The 22,208-nt window shown below is 34.7% G+C and overlaps 1 protein-coding gene across 3 annotated transcripts; it reads right to left on the reverse strand.

Moving 5' to 3' along the window:
• Positions 1 to 1,645: 1,645 nt before the first annotated feature.
• On the reverse strand, positions 1,646 to 16,588 carry LOC145052998 (nucleoside hydrolase 3-like). Of its 3 annotated transcripts, none has more exons than XM_079000952.1 (12): positions 16,269 to 16,588; positions 15,981 to 16,160; positions 15,785 to 15,889; positions 15,372 to 15,659; positions 14,566 to 14,742; positions 14,205 to 14,489; positions 5,088 to 5,210; positions 4,609 to 4,806; positions 4,272 to 4,525; positions 2,846 to 3,050; positions 2,246 to 2,551; positions 1,646 to 2,091 (listed from the first exon to the last, which is right to left on the reverse strand). In XM_079000952.1, the coding sequence occupies exons 1-12, from the start codon at positions 16,482 to 16,484 to the stop codon at positions 1,804 to 1,806; spliced, it is 2,625 nt and encodes an 874-aa protein (XP_078857078.1). In that variant the 5' UTR covers positions 16,485 to 16,588; the 3' UTR covers positions 1,646 to 1,803. The 3 variants fall into 3 exon arrangements, with proteins under 3 accessions (XP_078857078.1, XP_078857079.1, XP_078857080.1); XM_079000953.1 differs by having other exon boundaries at positions 15,981 to 16,180; XM_079000954.1 differs by lacking the exon at positions 16,269 to 16,588 and having other exon boundaries at positions 15,785 to 15,902; positions 15,981 to 16,114.
• Between the last annotated feature and the right edge of the window lie 5,620 nt (positions 16,589 to 22,208).

The following is a 22,208-nucleotide window of genomic DNA, read 5'->3' on the forward strand; positions in this document are numbered from 1 at the left end:
AATGTTGTGATTATGGGAGCTACAAAAGCCTTTCTGATTTTGGTCTTGCAAAACTCTTGGAAGATGAAGAATCTCATATCACAACAATTGTAGCGGGAACTTTTGGCTATCTTGCTCCAGATATTACTTTCTTTTTCTTACTAAGTAAAGAAATAAATGAATGAAATTACTATTTTGTTTTTTTTTTTTTGTTTTGTAGAGTATATGCAGAGTGGTAGAGCAACAGAGAAGATAGTTTATCGAGAAAGGCCTTAATATTGTCGGATGGGTAAATGACCTTTTTACCCTTGTAGTTTCAAATTGTCGGTTTTTTTGTCTGAATACATGTGAAATGACAGTTTTACCCTTGCAGTTGAATTATATAATAACAAAAGATCGACAACGAGAAATCATCAACAAATGCGTGAGGAAATGGATGCCAAAGCTGCAACAATAGATGTATGCAACCTTGCAAAATATGATGGGAAATTGAAAATTAGAGGTAATATCATGTTAACCATTGGTATTTGATGTTTTTGAATGACTTGTTAATGTTTTGTATTGATGTTTTTGATTGTTTTGAATAATGTTTTATAGGAATGAGAACTAAAGATGATTGGATGAACATGAAATGAAGATAGCAACGAAAATGTTATTTTGAAGTTATGTTATGTGAAAACTCATTTCCCGATGCTTATTTTGAAGGTTAAACTTTTTTTTTTTTCTATTTGTACCTCTTTTGCATACTTTGGATTTCTTGGTGTTAAAATGTTCTCAACTATTGGAGTTTGATGTTATGTGGACAATTTTGTTTTTGGATGTTTTTTGAATGATACTTTGGTAAACTTTGATAGTTTTGGTATTGTAATGTTTGGTTGTATCATTATTTGATGTTTTTTTAGCATAATAATTTGATGATTGTAGTATTTTTTCTTTTTGAATCATAATAAAAAAATGATATTACAAGTTCGCGACGGATTAGTGACAAAAAAAAAAAGTTAATGCATGAGTTTTGCGAGGGATTAACTACGGAAAAAAAATCATGTCTAAAGTTTGTGACAGATCAGCGACGGAAAAAAAAAATTAATGTATGAATTTTGCAAGGGATTAGCTATGGATAAAAAATCATGTCTAACGTTTGCGACATATCAACGACGGGAAAAAAAAATTAGTATATGAAATTTGCAAGGGATTAGCTACGGAAAAAAAACTGATCACTGAACTTTGCGACAAAATAGCGACGGAATGACATTAACAAATTTTGTCACTAATGCCCTGAGTAAATGTAGTGAGTGACATTTAGCGACGGATATTTTGTCGCTAAATTTGTCGCCAAGAAACACAGATATGTCGCTAAAACCCTCGCCGAGTTATTTGCCACGTTTTAATTACCTATGGAGTCAATCCGTCGCTGATCCATCGCAAACAACATTTAGTGACGGAATAGCGACGGATTCTTCCGTCTCTAAAAGCCATGTATATATATATATATATATATATATATATATATATATATATATATATATATATATATATATATATATATATATATATCCGGTTTTTTGGATCGGTCCAACCGGTGGGACCAATTGAACCATCGAACCGATAAGACAACCGGTTCGATGTCCGGTCCGGTTTTCAAAATATGGGATATGACTTCGCAAGGGAACAAAGAAAGAGTCATGTTTAGATATTTGCACAACAAAACATATACAGGTAGCACATCATGCATCAATGTTATTTTATTTCACAATTATTTTTCATCCCATTGATATGATCAACAACATTGTAATATATGCAATGTTTACAACTGCCTCAAGATCATCAATCCGGAGTGCTCCAAATTCTCTTTTGCTCGCTGAAGCTTCCAACGACACTCGATTGTGTGTAATCAGAAAGACGGCCTGCAAAAACATCATAAAATGATACGTGGTCAAACGTCTCCAATACTTTGAATGATTTCCTTTTTTCAGTGTCTTCTGTAATTTCTCCATCTTTAGATATTTGTCCTGTTGCATGAACCTTAAGATGTCTGACTTGAAAGGTTGCATTTAAAGTTTGTTGATCACCAGCCAAGATAACTGCACCCAAGATCTCCCCCAAGAACGTGTCCTATAAAATTTTCAAATGAGTGCTCAAGTCATACATGCCTAATTATGTGAATATGTGGTAGTTATACATAAAACTATAGTTTCGAGTTGTTCTACATCTAAGCATGGATACTAACTATGTATTTACGTATAGAAAAATAATTTGAAAGAAATACCATATGTCGATATCTATGATTCCTTTGTTGCAAGTGATACAGTCTTGTCAACAAATGTTCGCTGAAATGAGCTTCAGGTGTCTTTTTCTTCATATCCAACTTTTTTATGATGTGTGGAAATGAACAAACCTTTCGTTGCATGGAAAGAGGGATGAGTGTGACATCAAGTGATGAATCAAAAACTACCTTTGCGGCTAAAGGGTCAAGAAACATGTTCAGTTCAGTGTACTTGTTTGAAGGAACATTGATAACATTTCCGTTGTCTTTGTTCTTGTAGTTGATATGCCCTCCTACTATAAATACATCCTGCAGTTAAATATGTGATTTGTACATGACTCTTCAAGGACAGTATAAGGGGCAAATGCAAGGAATAGCAACCTACCTTAATTAATTTATGTATTTTACTTCGAAGAATATTCCATGTTATGTGGTAGTTTTTTTTAAAGTGCGAAGTTCTATTAGAAATAAATGAGAATAGATGCAATGATAAACAACAGATCACGAGAGTATATTGTTATCTCTTGCATTTAACGCATATTATAATTATGAAGTTTATTTTAATCTGAAAAGATATGAGAAATGAATCGATGAACCTGTTACCTGTATGATAGAACTAGCATTTGTTACTGCAAGTATAATTTTTGCTATAGTTGTCAACGGCCCATTGGTTAAAATGGTAATTTTAGATTCAAGATCAGCAGATTTCGCTATTGAGTTCCAAACTTCGAGTGCTAATGGTTGTCTAAGTTGAGGGAAATCAGTAGTCCTAGGAGCTCCAAACTCCACAGAATTTTCTGCTGTATATCTGCCAAAAATAACATAATTTCAAATCTGTCTAAGACAGAGAAAACATATATTGAAAACCCATATTTGCAAAGACAAAGTTGATCTGGACATTCCTAATGTTTTGCTTTTACTTAGTTGAATTTAAATTACCAGATAAGTTTCTGAAGAATCTATTTAGTTAGTTCATATTTGTTTTATATTTATTTAAATTACTAGATAAGTTTCTGGACAATCTATTTAGTCGATCTGGACATTCCTAATGAGTTAAGCACTAAATCTGGACTGTTTCTTTTTTACTTAATATGCATAAAATGACTTAATGGATTAAGCCAAAAAACTAGTTTAAATATTTTAAGACACTAAACTTTTAGATATTTTCCCTTCCTTTTCCTCCCAACTCCTATCAAGTTAAAGTTGATGAATATTGTTAAAATAAACAAATATTGTGAAATTTGTTTTTTGGATTGTGAGGCTAAAATAGTCATTAGTCTCATTCAGACTGATTATTGAGTCCAAATTAGAAACAAACTTTATGTATACAACACTTTATCCAGTCACACATCATTACCCATCCAACTACTTTACCCATACAAGGGTCTGTTTCTTTTTTTTTCTTCTTTCTTTTTTATATATAATAAGACCTGAACGGATAAATTGACTGAGTATACAGAGATGCCTAGTCGGATATATTAGGGGACATTTCTTTTCTGGAATTAATAATGTGTCTTAATAGGAATAAATGTTATACCCTCTTTTATCAAATATATTTTAAAATAAAATGACTATCAATTTAATAATAGGCATATATATGATTCTAATTTTTTTTAAAGCAAACATATATTTGATTGTTAAAATAATGAAGTATGTTTTCCCGGTTCTATTTTAAAGTATTTAAACAATAAATGGCTTCATATTTAAAATAATACAAAAAGGGTATAATCTCAAGTCTATCATTGTTATCACTTCATCGAAAGTAAATTAAATTGATATCCAGAAAAGAAATTGGAAAATAGAGATCTGAATCTGTAAAGTGTCCATATCTTCACCAAGCATATTAAGTCATGATTTATATATTAAGTAAAAAAGAAACATTCATATATATGAATCTATTAAGTTTGGTTCTGTTAAGTCCATTAAGTCCAAAATAAACGGCACGTTAATGATGAAAAGGAAACACCCTCTTAATGACATATTTCTCCTCTTGGTAAATTCTTTGACATATAGGGTTTGTTGAACATACCTTCTTGGGCTTCTTGGTAGATCACGAGCAAGTCCAAAGAGGGTGTCGGAGTCCAACAAACCACCACTTCCATTTGGGATAGCCTTCGAGTACTTGCAGTTGCCAGTGTTTGGATCATTCGGGTAAGACTGGTTCAAACCAAATGAATCCCCTAAACCAACAAGAATATCATCACGACCCATCATATGTAGTAAATCATAGATCACATCTATTGTTGCTGCATTTGCCCAGCCGGTTGGAGTTACTAGTATTGCCTGAAATAAATAAAAAAAACAATATAAGTATTCATTAAATCAAAACGAATATTAGGGCACTGAAACAATGAATATTAGAGTACCTTAAGATATATTGTCTCTATGGGTACTTTGAGAAGATAAAAGAGGGCCAAAAAGTCACCTGCACTCATATCCATGTCAAAAACAATCATCTTTCCTAGTTTTTTCCCTTCAAAATCTGGTTTGTAGAGAACTTCCTTGTAGTTGGGAAATTGAGATGTAAAATTGAATCTGCCTTTATTTTTTTGTCGGTTTAACACCTGGTATGATATATGTATAGAAAATTGTTAAACCATAGTCGCATATGTTTATATAATGAGACAACGTATAAATATTTTTGGCACACATTTGAACATAGCAAATTTAAAAATATCATTAAGTTAAAAAGGAATGAAATCAGACAAACGTATACTTGCATATGTTTATATAATGAGACAACGTATAAATATTTTTGGCACTCATTTGAACATAGCAAATTTAAAAATATCATTAAGTTAAAAAGGAAGGAAATCAGATAAACATATATCTAAAATCAACTTACATCCAGAAAACTGACGAAAAATTCTCTTTCGAGGGAGCTAGTCTTGTTGCGATTTGGCTTTGCCCTTGTAGCAATCAGTACACCCGCTGAATCCCTTCCAGTGACTCTCTCTGTTAAACCATCCTGATTCTATAGTTTCAGTATCTTGATAGGTAGTTGAAGAAAATGTTACAACAATAGGCATTGTTATTAACCATCAGATGAAATTAACATACCGTTTTAATATAGTATACTTTGTGCACAAACTACTATAAGATACTAAAAATGTGTTGTTGAGCATTACTCTTTATATGGAAAACAACAATACATTTATTAAGACTACTTGAGTAGAACTTACACTTTAGAGAGATTAGTTTACTTTACTTTACTTTGTTTTCTTTGAGTGTTTCTTGGATGGTGGATAGTTTGGAACCAATGAGCTCCACACCTATTTATAGGTTTTATCATATCCCCTAAGGAAGGTTCTAGACTTTTATACTAAATAGATATATCTACAACATTCTAGAATCATCTACCATACTCTATATCTATTTACTAGCTTCGAGAATGTTCTACCATGTCCTAAGTGTAGGATACTCCAGTGTCTTCTAGAATGATCCATAAAATTTCTAGGGTCTTTCATGTCCATAGTCACATAGATCGCCACCAGAGTAGCCATGATCTTCGTTCCAGATCATGCGAACTGGATAGGCGTATGTTTTTGTACCGATTGCACGTGGAACGCGACCCAAATCGGAAAAGGTACCGATTGCAAAATTGTATTGACCATGCCTCAATTCATGATTTTGAAAGACACGAACAATGATTTGGATTGTGGATTGTGGCTTTGGGAACGTTGATTTTGGGTATGGGATCGACGACCGGTAAAAAAAATTATATTTTATGCAATTAATTGTGTATATCCCCTAATTATAATGCAACGATTCACTAGATATGTTCCATATATACCATTAATTTTAATCAATTTCATTGATTTAAGTGGGTCTAGAATTCTTTACAAATTAATTGATTTCATAGTATATTTCATAGTGCATAGACGATTTCATATCAACAGTAGATTACAAACACCTGATTTCACTAGGTAATCAACACTATATATATATATATATATATATATATATATATATATATATATATATATATATACATGGACGAATTTGTTTTATTTACCACACATTAAACAGAAACAAAAGCAATTAGAGGCACATTACTTATCAGTTATCATAGAAAAATGGTATTTGGTAAATGGGTATCTGATCATAGAGAGCCTATTGAACTACATGAAGATGAAGATATCAACCAGGAAAACACATTTGTAAAGGAGAATCAAGAAGTTCAAGGTAAAGAAGTGAAGGATGACAACCCCTGTTGCACAGAAAGTAACCATTCTTTCTGGTACAACTAGCAAGAATCCGGGTCGGGGTTCAAAGAAGTTGGTTTGTAAACATTGCAAACAACAATTTACTAGTTCATACACAAGGATACATGTACACTTTTTTGGTGATATGCTGTGCAAGAAACCATAAATTAAAAGGTGTCCGGTTGTACTTAATGAACACAAGAAGTATGAAAGGCTGATGAACAAAGTAAGAGATGCTAAAAAAATGGGAGTGTCTCGTGCTTTAAAGAACTCTATATTCACTAATGGGCACAATCGACTTACTTTTTGTTCCAGAGTTTAACAAAAGAAAAGAAAAGAAGAGAAAAGAATGTCACGAGAGAAAAGAAGAGAAAGGAAAAGAAAACAAAATTTTCTTTCGTGTTCCCGAGTTGGAGAGAAGTGCAAGAAAAATGAATCATTTTGTTCTTTTTTTTCCAAATCCTCCCAAATCGGAAGGAAAATTAGGAGGAAAAATGATCCTCCCATTTCCCTCCACTTCCTTCCACTTCCCTCTTTTAATGAAACTTGAGAACACCAATCTCTTTTAGTTTCTTCTCATTTTCACTCATTTCCTTTCCTTTCTCTCGTTAGGTTGAACTCGGAAACGGGGTGTTAAAGATCATGAGAAGGATTTGTGCAAATGGAATTCCATTTAATGGGCTACATAATCCCCAATTTCTGGAGATGGTTAGTGCTATCAACAAAGCACCTGCAGGTTATAAGCCTCCCTCTAGCGAGAAAGCAAGGACGGGTCTACTTGATGAATGTCATAGAGATGAAGAAAAGGATTTAAATCCTATAAAAGATATATGGTATACACAAGGTGTTTTAATTGTTTCTAATGGGTGGACAACTGTACAGCACAAGCCACTCATTAATATCATATTTTTTAACAGTCGTGGGGCGATGTTCATGTATGCAGAAGACTTTTCTGTTGTGCAGAAAACTAGAGTTGCAATAGCAAACTATTTGGTTGGAGCCATCGAAACAATAGGACCAAGCAATGTCCTACAAGTCGTTACAACAATGCTACAAATAGCAAGGCTGCCGGGAAGGAAATATAAAACGTACACAAACACATTTTATGGTCTCCTTGTTGTGTGTATACGCTGAATTTGGTTTTCAAAGATCTTGCAAATTTGTTTTATTGGTTGGTGACAACATATAAAAGAGGGAAAGTGGTTGTAAAATATTTTCATAATCACATAAATGTTTTGACCATGTTTAGAGATAATTCAACAATCGAGTAATGAAAGATGGCAAAGACGAGATTTGCATCTCATTATGTATTATCGAGAAGGTTAATGGATTGTAGAGAAGCTTTGTCTACAACCGTCACCCTTAATTCTTGGAGAGTTTAGGTAAAACAGGGAGATCAAAATATTAGGGTTATTGGATAAAAGGTTGTTGAAATTATTAGAAGTGAAGAGTTTTGGGAGGATGTGGAGAGCATTTTAGCCATAAACAAACCTATATTTGCTAATAAGATTTTGTGATGACGAGGAAGCAAAAATGGGAGAAATATACGAAAAAATACACATGTTGGGTGAAATTAAAGATGTGATGTCGAATAACAAATATGTTTCCTATTATCATTAAGTTAAAAAAATATTGCTTGCTCGGTGGCAAAAGATGACTATTTTGTTACATTATTTGGGATTTGCTTTACGTCCACGATTCTATGATGTCACACTCCCAAACCGGAACGACGGAAATGTTCGGGAGCGGAAGACGTTATGTACAGTATCACAACAACTGCATTATAGTAATCAAAGCAAACACAACCATTACATTAATAAATTAAAGTATTTACATCTGTTCATAACATTGTTTATGGCATAAAAAAGGTATAAAAAAATATGAAAGACACGACTTTAGAAAGCTCCGTCTCCTTAAAATCTTGCAGGTGTAACTATCTTATTGGTTCCCTGAGAATACAAGTGATTTTAAAAGTGTATCAACATTTGAATTGATGAGTTCATAAGTATGTTTTAGTGACGGAAAAGCTGTCTATGAATTTAGAAAATACTAGTGTGTTCCTCCACAAAATCCAATATTTTCTATAGTGAATGTAATGTAGTCATGTATGTTCCTTGAAAAGTGTATACTATAGTGGCACACATATTTCTAGAAAATAGTGTATTGTATATGTATTTGTATGAAAACCCTTGTATGAATTCCTGCATACCCCAACTGGAAGGAGTGTATCATATTTCTAGAAAATAGTGTATTGCATCTGTATTGCATCTGTATTTGTATGAAAACCCTTGTAAAGTAGTGTATCATAGAGTACCATAGTTTTATTTAAGTAATATAAAACCATTGAAGTTGTGTTAATCCCGTAAACATGTGTGTTAGTTATGCTGTTGTGAGTTTCATATAACCATGATTGATATGACCTAGTGACCTCTACGACGTTCTTCAGGCGTCCGAATTAAATGACATTTATTACCCCAGAACTTCTGTTCCAACTGTAGCTAGCAGTCGGGGCATAAGATTGTCAATCACGTATAGATCTATAGACAAATCTCATGCTCTCCTTCCAGGAGACTCTGGTTATATTGTATAGGATTTAGAAACCATACCATGATAGGTACAACAAAGTAGTGCCCTACAACCCTATATTAACTAGTTTACGTGTAGTGTAGTGTAGTGGCGTTTTGCGATATTGAATATGTATGTATAACTTGGTAGTAATGTACTTGTAATATAAAATAATTATATTTAAATAATTATTAAGTAGTTTGTACTTGTACCAATATATTAGAGTAGTGTTTGCCAAACTATACCTATAATTATAGTTTGAATAAATATTTTGATTCTGTGTATTGTACTTAGCAAAATAGTGTAGAGATTCCCAACTATACCAATTATAGTTTATTCGTAATGTTCTGTAATGTAGTCAAAACATTTGTAATCTAATCGTATGAAAGTAAAATACTCTTATGCTCGACATATTACAAAAGGGTTAAAATACATAAAATATTTTTAGAAAGTGTAGCGAATGCTCATTTTGAAACAATTGTAAGGTTTTAAAAAGATAGTTGTATAAACACAAAAGTCTTGCGTTTTACTTCTATGCCCCCAATATATATATATATATATATATATATATATATATATATATATATATATATATATATTAAAAAGATTGAAAATGTAGGGATATGAACTCACCTCGAATGTGCATTAACTGGAAGTAACGAGTTGTAGAGACGATCCTCGGGTAGCGTACGCACTAATAACATTACCCTAAAATAATTATATTTGTCGTTGTATTTAAATAAAAAATAAATTAATTTAAATAATTTGTAAATAATTAATTAAGTAAATAATACTTACAAAATTAATTTGGATTGTTTGGAAATGTTGAAGGGGTGATTTCAGTGGGAAATAGAGTTTTCAGTGGGCGATGGGGTGAATCCGGTGTGTTCTTATGTTCTTGAGCGGATGCTTGAAGATTTGAAGAATGTTATGAAGATTTGAAGATGGGTGAATGTTCTTGAGGAATTCGGTTGAAGATATGATGATTCTAGGTAAATTTCGTATGACTTTTGAGAGGAAATTCGGCAAGAGTTCGATGGCAAAAGTGAGAAATGAATTGGGAAATCGGTTATAAACATATATATAGGAATGGGAAATCAGTCATAATGGATTTGGGCCTTGGAGAATTTGGTCCTTAATGGGCCATTTTGGCGAGAATATGGTCATCCCAAGACCAAATTCCTTCTTTGTTGGATGATAAGACCGAAAACACATTAGGGAAAAGATTCCCAATACCGATTTCATGATTTACTTCATTTTCATGACCAAAAACACTAATTTAAGGTGTATATTTACGTTTTAAACCTTTACCTTTTGCCAATGCTTGATTTATACTACCCTATATTAACTTAGGTTTCAACCCACACGTAGTTACTAGGTTACAAACAAGCCCTTAAGGCTATAGAGGCTCAAATGCAAAAAGGATAACAATGTGAGTTTTCACTCGTGCCAGGTTAGGGTGTTCAGTATTGGCTTTCATTTAAAATCCCTTGGAATAAAAACCAAAAATATATTAAGATATATTATGAATTAAGCTATGTAGTAGACTTAGGTATGAATAAGTGCAACTCCTTGTTTGATCTAATGTAAGCTTTGATTGAACTAGTGTGAATTTCATTGACTTTTACTGACTTGAAAGAACGGGTTGTTACATATGATAAAAATTATCTTTCAATATTTGGAACTGATTCGTACACAACAAAATTTCTTCATATACAACAGTTTGTGCTTTAAAATGTTGTATTTTACAACTCCATTAAGCAAAAATTGTTGTGTATGGATAAAAACTGTTGTGTACGAATCACTTCCCTCCAATATTAGTACCTGGTGGAAAGGATAGAAAAGCACCCAACTTAGATAAATAAGTGGTGCTTAGAGTCATGGAAGCGTTTAAAACAATATCTAAAATTCAAGAAGAATATCGGATGTTGCGAGAGCAATTTGCAACATTTACATGAAAAAATGACTTTATTCGATGGCATCATCACAGATGGATGCGATAACCATGGATGTGATTGATTGGTGGTCAAGTTACGGTTTAGAAATTCCAGAATTGTTTGATGTTGCCAAAAGAGTTCTCTCACACCCCATTAGTAATTCCTCAACAGAAAGAAACTGGAGTACCTACTCTATTCACAATGTGAAAAGAAATTGTTTAAATTGTAAAATGGCAAACAAGTTGGTTTTTATCCACTCAAACATTCGAATCCAGTCATGTTTTTCTGAAAAATACAAAGCATGCCCAACCAAAAAATGGGATATAAATCTAGAAAATGCAAATTTGGAAGGGCGAGCTACAAGATACGAAGACTTGCATTGGGAGAACATAAAGGGAGATGATGTTGATGCAGATGGAAATGGAAAATGCAAATGATGGATTAGTTTCAAGTCTTTAGGTGTTAATGTTCATGTTTTTTGTTTTTTAAACCATTACTATTTCTGTTTTTATTCCTGGTAGTTAGTTTCAATTTCTATGTTTTGAATTTTGAAGGGCTAGTTGTTGCAATATTACATCTTGTTTGAAGTGTTTATGTTATAATCTATGTTATCCATCCTTGAAATTATGTTCTAAACATGGTATAATGTATTGGATACAATGGTACACTATATCAGATACTATGATACACCGTATCGTGATGTACCGGGTGTACCGAAATGAACCTACCCTCTCGTACCCTATACATCCAAGCTAGTGAACCACGTTCCGATACTGGGATTCATGTGACTATGTTCATGTCATTCTAGAATATTCTAGAGTCACTTGGTATGTTCTAGAATATTACATAGACATCCACGATGTTTTAGAATCTTCCGGGTCATTCTAGAACATTATAACATTTTTTTGGTATAGGGATAGGCTTCATTAGGCTAAGCTCCATTGGGCTAGTGATGACCTTCAACACTCCACCTCAGCACTAGCACATATTCTTTGTACCATGTTGAGATGATAACTTAAGGTCTCATATATTCCGGTACTTAGCCCTTTTGTGAACCCATATGCTACTTAGTTATCAGTCTTGATATGTTGCATCTCTGCTACATGCTTTGTTTTTCCAAAGTTGATGCAACTGTTGCTTTGTACTTTTTTTCTATAGTTAACAAAGATACTATTGGTTATCTTTTTCTGCACCATAATATTGTTCCTGAACCCTTTGAACTATCTTGTATAGTAATTTATGCCCCCTATTGGCAAACTTGTAACCACATGAGATGTTTCTTTTGTCATCCTTGACTAATACCCGTAATATTAACGAGTTATGTTGTGATCCCTTCTTGACCCAATTATCATGATTAGATGTTGCTCGGGTGAGGGAGGCTACGTCTCTATTACAAATAATTTGTTTTTGTTTGTATTTGCCTTATCTAAATGTTGCATCATGGGATCCACTTTTTGTCTCACAAGAAACATTTTCTGCAACTCTGGTGACCTTATGTTCTTGATCTCCTTTGGAACGTCCATCTTCGAGGGAATGTCTTCTTCCTTCAAGGTTGTCATGAAATTCATCTTAATCTTCTTGAGACCTTTGTTGAGTTGCATAGTTGATAGGATTCGGGACCTTGTCCTATTTCTATCTAAGGGTAAAATGTAAATTATTGAACCCTTAGTGATATGTATAGTATCATCTCTTTCAAATCATCAGGGTCATATCTTGTTAGGAAATCCATTGCTAAAACCATGCGATAGCCATCCATATTCACCACCATCAAGTCTATGGTGCCTTCCGATTCTACTATCTTAAGGGGTACCCCATATGCAACACTATGGATAGACTTGGATAAAGTGTCGAGGATCTTCAACGAGCCTAGAATTTTGTTATATTGAATGCCCAACTTCCTAGCTTCATCCTCATCAAGGAAATTATGAGATACATAGTATCTCAACATCCTTCAACTTTTAGTTGCATTCTCTTTTATTGCACGTAGTGCCTCAACAACCCAATTAACTTCTAATTCTTTTTTAGAAGTTACTGTAATAGTTTCGATAGACTTTTTCTTTGACCAACAATCCATGGACATGTAGCCTAACTTTTCATAGTGGTCATCAAGGTTCTACATGGCGTGAGGCGTGGCGTGGCAGGAAGGGCAAGTCTCAAACTTAATGAGTCACGGCTTTTTTTCAAGGCGTGATGTAAACCGACGATTTTGTATTAATTTATAATTATATTACCATATAAATATAAACTTATATCAAATATAACTAGTTTTTAGAAGTGATATATCAATAAAAAATAACAAAAAGTTAACAAAAAAACAATACTTGTATCCCCAATTAGAAAAGACCTAACAAAGAGCAAAAAAAATGTGCCTCAAACGAAAAAGCACACGCCATGGCATGCCATATCATGCCTTGCCACGCGTTACGCCTAACAACAATGTTATGAGGATTTTCATAACGGTGAAGCCATGCCTCCCACCTTGGCGCGCCTTTTAGAACACTGGTTGTCATTGTTGCCTTCGGACATCCTCCCTCGAGAACTCTTATTGTCGGTCTTTTGAGATCTTCATGGTTTTGAGGTTCCTTGACTCCTTCCTTGGTCAGTATTCTCCTATCCTCCTTTAATAGACGACTTGAAATTCCTGACTTTTACTTGTGTAGAGTGCTTCATCTTCACTCATCAGCGTGATGCATCCCATTTGCTTAGCCGTAGCTTCTTGGCTTGTTAGCAAATTCTCAAATTCTACAATTGATAGATGAATGGGCCATCCTTATACAGCAATAACAAAGTTTATATATTTTGTCTCGATCTTTATCATTCAATACCAGATTGTTGAGCAGAACTCATTATATGGAAACAACAATACTTTTATTAAGACCACTTAAGAAGAACTTACACTTTCGACAGATTAGTCTAATCGAAGGTCTCCACAAATTAAACACACATAGTCTAATCTTCAACGAGTCTCCATTTCACGATATGTGTTAAGAGTCCCAAATTGGCCTTTGAATCTTTTTGGGAGAAAATATAGGACCACAAATATGGGGGATGGATAATGAAGATAAGGAGGGTATTTATGTCTTTGGTACAAATGATAGATAGAGAACGAGTTTATGTCCAACTTCTTCCACCTTTTTGGGTGGTATAACAAAATTGCACTATTTGTGTCAGTGACATCAGTCGTAGTCCTAGTGCTACGGCGTCTTGCATAACAAATTGGATAACATTACCGAATATCTTTCTGAAAGGACTTACCTTACATCTCCCTGTCCCATTTTTTTGGAGGCAAAAAGGATCTTGAATTCCGGTTTGAACATGACCACTATGAACTCCATTTCTCTTTAAGTTGAATTTTGGAATTTTACGACCATCAAAGAATTTATTTGAGCCATCAGATATCCCGTAAGGTTTATTGGAAGTAACCACGGTAATATCCATATAATGCATTTCTGAAAATTCGTTTTCTCCATGTTGTTTGTGTAGATTACGCATAATTGAAGTGGAAACACCTGACATAAATGAGTCCCACATAAAACAACTCTGCAAAATTGAAACCAACGTAGAAAAAGGTTATCTTTGTTAAACTTGATATTTAAAATGTCTTAAATTCTAGTACCTCATAGAAACGATTGTCAGACCATATATCTCTGACCATCTTAAGTGACTTGAAAACATATTGTGCCTCGTATGTATGTTGATTACGCTCAAATGCCTCGAAGAAGTTTTTTGAAACGGGAATTGTGTTTGTTGCATCTAGGGGAACAAGGGTGACTGGAATACCAGAATGAATAACCTGTAAAAGTGAGTATATTCTCCATTCATTTATTTTATATTTTGATCACAAAATGCTAGATTATATACTCCCTTAGGCTGTGTTTTTACATTTGGACGGGACAGAACTAGACAAACTTTCTACTGCAGTTTTAATGATGAAGATAAGGAGGGCAATCACGTCTTTTGTGAAAATGAAACATCAAGAGCTAGTACAAGACCAAATTGTCATGTTCTTGCATTAATGAATATCTTAAAGGAACAATAAAAGACATGAATTGTATCTCCTTTGTTTTTCTAGATTTTCTAGCAACCCTTGAGCTGGCCCACAGAAAGTAGGCACATAGTGGCCAAATTTGTGATATTTCAACTACTTCGACTCTACCAACTCAATCAACAATCCATTACCATTACAAACACCAAATATCATATGTGGTTAGCATAATAGCATAATGCCTACAGTGAGCCCAATCCACATTGAAATTGAAACTCCAACCCTCTTCTATTTTTGCAAAGATGCCACCCTAGAGCCAAACTATGCCCAAGGGGCACACTAGAAGTATTTTAGATGACTCAAGAAGGAGAAAGTATTTAGTTACGATGGACAAAAGCACAACAATAATAGTAATGTCAAAGAGGGACCATAATTACCTGATATGCCGCAAAAGGATCTCCAAAGAAGTTGAATTCCACATACGGATTACTTTTGAAGCTTGTAAATACATTACCAGGATGACCGGTTGGGTTCTTTGACCTCACACCACCCCCCATAATATAAATGCGCTCAACATTTTTCTTTAAATGTGGATTAGTCATAAGAAAAATGGCAATATTTGTGTGTGCCCCAATTACAAACAAACTAATGGGACCCTCAGATATCTTGTCGATTAGTACTTTCTGAGCACTTGGTTGTTGAAGAGGTGAATATCTCCTGCTTCCCTAGTTCATAATTCAAAATTAAAATATGATATTAACAACCCATTTTTGGATTCCATCCTACCTAACACTGACTAATAGTCAATCTAGAGTTGGAGGTTGATCAACAGAAGCATTTGAATATATACCTGTGGAAGAAAGCTTTTTCGATAGCCATAGTTTGTATCTTTATACAATCTTTTTCCAACAGGAATAGCCTGTCTATATCTACAAGGTCCAGCTGTACCACTCCCCTGATTGTAAGTTCTAACTTAGCATTAGACTGATAATAATCACAGAATATTAACCAAACTCGGTTTAAGATTTACAAAAATAATTAGATACCTGGTCAATTATAGGAATATATCCACCAACATTCGGCTGTATTTTACCATCATCGAGTATTCCACCCTCACCCCCCATACCGACAGCAATGTCATCCCGCCCCATCATGTAAAGAATATCATATATTTGATTCACTGCATGCCCAGCGTCTGACCATGCATTTGTGTTAATCGTTATTGCCTACAGTAACATAATCGCGACTGAAATCACACAGAAAATTGCAACAAATGCAGCATGATGTACAAGTCGAGAAAGCATGTATCGAGAATAGGTGAAGAGGAAAAGAACCTGCAAATCAAATTCGGATCTATTAAGCTTCAGGAGGTACAAAATAGCAAAGAGATCGTCTGTTTCAACATCGGTATCCAAAAGAATCCGGTGAGGACTGCGGCTGCCTTTGTGGGCAGAGCAGGCTACTACAAGCGCAGCCATGATTATAACAAATAACGATAGCAGCTTCATTGTTCCCAATCGGCAAAATTTAGCGGGAGTCTTGAATATCATCAAAATTTCGGAAATTCTTGTAAGTGATTTAGAGAATTTGGGTATTTCCTCTGGAGGATTGACTAAAAATCGGGATATAACTGTTGGACCATAAGATTCCACTTTTGAATAATGATCACGGGTGGAGCATAATGTCAGAAATCAAAATAATTTTACACGGGATATCTTAACTTAATCCCCTCAAGTTACGATATTGTTTCAGAAATAACCCTATACTTTGGATAACTTAATATCAATCTCTAAACTTACATCTAGTACATATAATTTTACTCTTAATCTCCGAGTGGATTTTTTGGCCAATTGGAATTTTAGGTCTCACTTGTAAAAGAAAACACATGGAAGATAACATTCCCTTACCTCATGCGCATTCACAAGGAAAATTTCAATCATATTATTTCGGAAAATCAAGGGACACTCACGTGCAACTGTCGCATAACCTTTATGTTTTTTAACACTTACTATTTAGGAACTATGGAACTCATGTGTGTTTATTACCTTTATGTTCTGTAACACTTACTATTTAGGAACTATGGAACTCATGTGTGTTTATTGACATGTCCTTGATGCTTTATTGTGAATATTGGTAACATTTTGTGTGTGTGGGATTTAAAAGGGTGTAATATGTTAATTTATATGTGTCAAATTTCAGCACAATTTGGATTAGATAGCAGATAACGTTTAGAGGGGGTGGTGATACCTTCTGCATTTAAAGAGATTTTGGTTATTTGATGATTATTCGTATATGAGATATTCATGTCCACGTTATATGTAACACTTGAATTTGGTATGTTCCCTATCAACCCTTCTATTTCTAAGTAATTCACTTTTGGTCCTTGTGGTTAGTACGCAAGGCGTACCATAGGGTATGCTTAGTGTACTAGCTGAGATGTTGGATCGCGCCTTTGGACCACGTACATGGGGTGTACGCTTGTGTACGCATGGCGTACATGTGATTTAATGAAATCCTAATTTTAGGGTGTTGCACCTTATGTAATCCATGTGATCGCCGCTTTTGGACATGTTTTCTCAGCCTCCTTACTCTTGAAAACCCTAGTTCATCCATTTGCTTTGTGAGGTGCTCTTGAGCCTTGGTTTTGATCTTTGGTGAGTTTTGTGCTCTTTAAAGTGATAGAATAAGAAGTTGGAAGAGTCATTCCTCGGAGGGGGGCTTAGAGATCCATATTTAGCTCCATCTTTTGTTGACTTTTGAGGTATAAAGTCCATACCTTTGCTACTCTTTGCTTTGATCTACTCTTTAGCTTGTTATGGTCCCTTTTGGTTGGTCTTGATAAGTTAAGGCCATTTAAACCTTAAACCATGTAGATTTGGACATTTTGAGGGTTCCTTTGGCATGAAAATGCAAACATTATGGTATTGGTAGTCTCATGCATACATTAAGTCACTTGTTAAGCTCTTTTGAGTTCTAAGAGACTCATTAAGCCATGCATGCACGTAAAGTTGGCAACTTTACGTGATAAACCCCCTCAAGAGCCTCAATGAGGGTTCATAACCGTTTTGTATGTTATATATCTTTGTGATTATTGCATGTGTTATGTGTTTATATGTTTATATGTTTATATGTATGTCGAGCGGGGCCCGATGACTGACATATTTGTATACCGAGCGGGGATCGATGTCAGGCGGGGCCCGTTATGTGTTTATTTATGTATGTATGAGATGCGGTATTTTGGGGAACTCACTAAACTTTGTGCTTACTGTTTTCAGTTTATGTTTCAAGTACATCTGGTTCCAAAGGGAAGAGCTCAGGATGATTGGAGAGCACCCACCACTCGATTCTGCATTCTGTGATTTACTTTGATGATTGTTGATGCATTGTTACAATTTTTTTACCTTGGTTTTATGAAAATGATATGGTTTACTATTTGATTAATCTAAAAATGAAAAAAAAGGGTCTTTTTTTTGGGACGTTTCAAGTTGGTATCAGAGCCTTAGTTTGAGGGATTTGGACATACAGTGGGGTGTGTATGAACTCAAACTGAGGATTTGGTAAAGTTTTTCAAAAAAGAAATGTATTTTTTCAAGAAAATAGTTTTATATGACAATAAAGGGTGTGGTGCATGCAATTAAAAGAGCTCAAGTAAGTTTACCAAAAATACCCATACATGTTATCTGATATGATTTGATCTAAGAATATGTGAATCGCATGCTAGTTAGGGCGAAGAATATGCTCAATATATCCATGATAGAATGCTAGGAGAGATGACTTTGTATGCCTATTGCATGAGATTGTAGACTTGCATGCTAGTATTGATCAATCAGGAGTCCATTATGCAGCTGTATGCCTATTGCATGAGAGGAAGTTAGCAGGAGTCCATTATGCAGCTGATGGTGTAGAGTGGTGTGGAGTTTGCCCTAGGAAAAGCTAGGATGAGATCTAGTGTTGGGATCCTTATTTTGATGAGGGTTAATTTTATGGATTTAGGGTGAGTTGGCGGATTCAAGGCAATCCTTCAGGAAAGTACGGATAGATGTGGAAAGTAGTATGGGCCCATACTATTGGAAACAGAGGATCCGTACTCAAGTCAAGGAGAGTTCTGATGAATCCAGGAAGCTTGTAGAATTTGTGATCCCTCGATATATTTTGATGCTTACTCAGATGGTTTATATGGTCTACTTTCAGTATGGTGACTATGCGCGGGAAACCTGTTGGCAGTTCTAGTGTTGTGGAGGGCACGGGCTTAGGTTCTGGAGTCGGGCAGCTGGATGATCGACCTAGGGAGTTCATCTCGTCTGAGATTACACATCGCATTCTTGAGCAGACTCTTGTTAGTCCTATCCTATCATTAACGTGGATAATTTCGATAAGTGTGTAAATAAGGAAAATGAGGTTTATGTCATGACGAAGTTTAAAAATGAGGCTTTATACTAATGGGGAGGGTAAAATCAATTAGGGTGTCAGATACAATCAATAGGATGTCATAGGATTAGTGCTCAAGAATCTTTAGAGAGATGTTTTGTTCTCGAACGACGATCAAGCTATTGGAGGAGGAATTCTTGAGGTTGAAACAAGGAAATGTTATAGTGAGAAAGTACACCAACAAGGATGAAAGATTTTAATAGCAGTTGCAAGATCTGCTTGATAAGGTTTTTATTCGACATAGTACATCACCATGGGGTGCACTAGTAGTGTTCGTCACGAAAAAAGAGGGGACGATATATATATATATATATATATATATATATATATATATATATATATATATATATATATATGCACATGGATTACCAAGAGTCAAAGAAGGTGTAAGATCGTTACTAATTATGGAAGGTTAACATTGTCACTTATTCACTAAGTTGTATGTAAGGAAGGAACAAAGTAAGATTTATTTGATGACGATTGATGTAACCTTCGGTTTATTGGGTGGACTGAAGAAGAGTCGGAAAGAATCCTTGGTAGAGAAGAAGTGGAAAGTTTTTAGAATTGTTTGCCTAATATATGATGACACATTTAATGGGGACATGGGTGTATGATAGTCGGGAACATACCGAGTGTGTTGTGACCGACAGAGATAGGATTTGAGATGTTACTCATTTCCTTGGATATTCAAATGCTTGAGCATAATGGATGTGTTGTGCCAAGTGGGAAGGGAAGTGGACCATTGGTTCTTTCTCTGGATATCTAAAATGTTCCTTTAAATTGTGTCATTGTGTGAAATATACTTGTGGGAAAATTTATTAATGAGATCGTTCGCTTGTCTATTTATGATCAGAACCTTAGTTTCATGTCATCATTTTGGAAGAGATTACAATGAGAAATGGATTAGCTGGTCAAGAAGTTAAGGAAAGTGGAGATACAACTGATGAAAGCTCACCAAAAGTAACATACAGGGTCAAATGCGACATGGGAAAATTGTCACACCCCAAAACCGGAACGATGGAAATGTTCTGGGGTGGGTGACGTCATGTCAAGTATCACAACATATGCAGTATAGTAATCAAAGTACAACAACCATTGCATTAATAGTAATAGTTTTACATAAGTTACATTTCATAGCAACATCAAAGTAATACAAGTAATAATATAGCTGCAACTTGGTACTAGGTTGTCTCCACAAAAGCTCCTGGGATGTACCTGTCTATTTGATGACCTGAGAATACAAGTTATTTGAAAGCGAGTATCAACATTTTTATAAATGCTGGTGAGTTCATAAGTATGTAGTGTCATTTTATTCAAATAACTTTATAAAAGTAGTAGCTTCGAATCAACGGTGTATTAGAGTCCTTTCCAGAAAATCCTATATTTTCTAAATAAAAGTAGTCTTCTACCAAGACTCGACAGAGTTATATTTTAAAGAGTAATTTTCCCTGAAATACTATCATTACCAAAATACGGTATTTGATTTTAAAGTAAGTAAGAGGATAAACAATAGGGAAAAATAACATACGCCTCAGCAGAAAAATACTGCTGACTAAGGCAAAAGAAATCATAGACTCCAGGAGAGTATCGAATGAACGACACACCTGGCTCAGTCTAACAAAAGGAGACACAGGCCCTAGACGGTATCAAATGTACGACATGGCTAGCAAGTTCTAAAACAAAGAGTAATTCCAAGAGTGTGTTTCCAGCATACAATGTTAAAAATCGTTACCTTAAGGCCATGAATTATAAGGTAAACAGGGAGATACTCGTAACCATACTAATCGACACTAGAGTACTTGACGCCCTGCAAGCGCCGGTGTAAATATGACATTTGTCACCCCTTGGCTTGGTAGGCCGTGGACTGTAGCTAGCAGTTAGGGTGCGGGGGTGTCAATCCCGTATAGATCTATACACACAATGTCCGCTCTCCCTACAGGAGAATCTGGTTACCAACTCGACGACGGGGAGATCCGTGTCTTGAGGATGCATCTCGAACAATGAATTCTGATGTAAGTGCTGGACTAACGGTAGAGACTCATAACTGAACTGATCGATGTAAACCTATATGTGTATAGATGTATACATAATATATAATTAATGATCAAATGACCTTCGGACGGATATCCGATCCCACCAGACCACATCCAAACGAGGAAAAGGAAATAGGGCGAACTAGCCTTCCTAAGTCCTTTAAACATTATTTATATAACTATACAAGCACAGACATACATTTAACTAAGTAGAAACATTTAATGAAGTAGAAGCGCTAATAAGGTAGAAGCGTTAACAAAGTAGGAGCATTTAACGAAGTAGAAGCGTTAACAAAGTAGAAGCGTTAACAAAGTAGAAGCGTTAACAAAGTAGAAGCGTTTACTTAACAAAGTAGAAGCGTTTATAAGTAGAAGCCTTAACAAGTAGAAGCGTTTATAAGTAGAAGCGTTAACAAGTAGAAGCGTTTAACTAAGTAGGAGCATTAACTAAGTAGAAGCATAACGAAGCAGTAATATCTAATGAAGTAGGAGTATATTAACATGGGAGAAAACTTTGATGAAAACTTTGGAAAACCTTTACACTAAAGAAAATCATGACTTGGTATTCTTTTGTAAAATAAGTTTGAAAACCTTTAGAAACCCTTGAAAATCTTTCATAAACAAGTTTTGATCCTAACTTTGATAAACAATATACGTAAAGAAAACCTTTGTTAAAATACTGCTGTAACTGAATTTGAAGTAAAACATACAGCACGAGAGACAATTTGAGAAAAGATTTGAGCGAGTAAAGACGTTTTGGAAAACCATTTAGAGTATTATACTTGGTAAAACAGTTGACAGTGTAATAAATCC

Source organism: Lactuca serriola, chromosome 5, assembly GCF_051521515.1.
Source record: "Lactuca serriola cultivar US96UC23 chromosome 5, Lser_US96UC23_V15, whole genome shotgun sequence".
Lineage (NCBI taxonomy): Eukaryota > Viridiplantae > Streptophyta > Magnoliopsida > Asterales > Asteraceae > Lactuca > Lactuca serriola.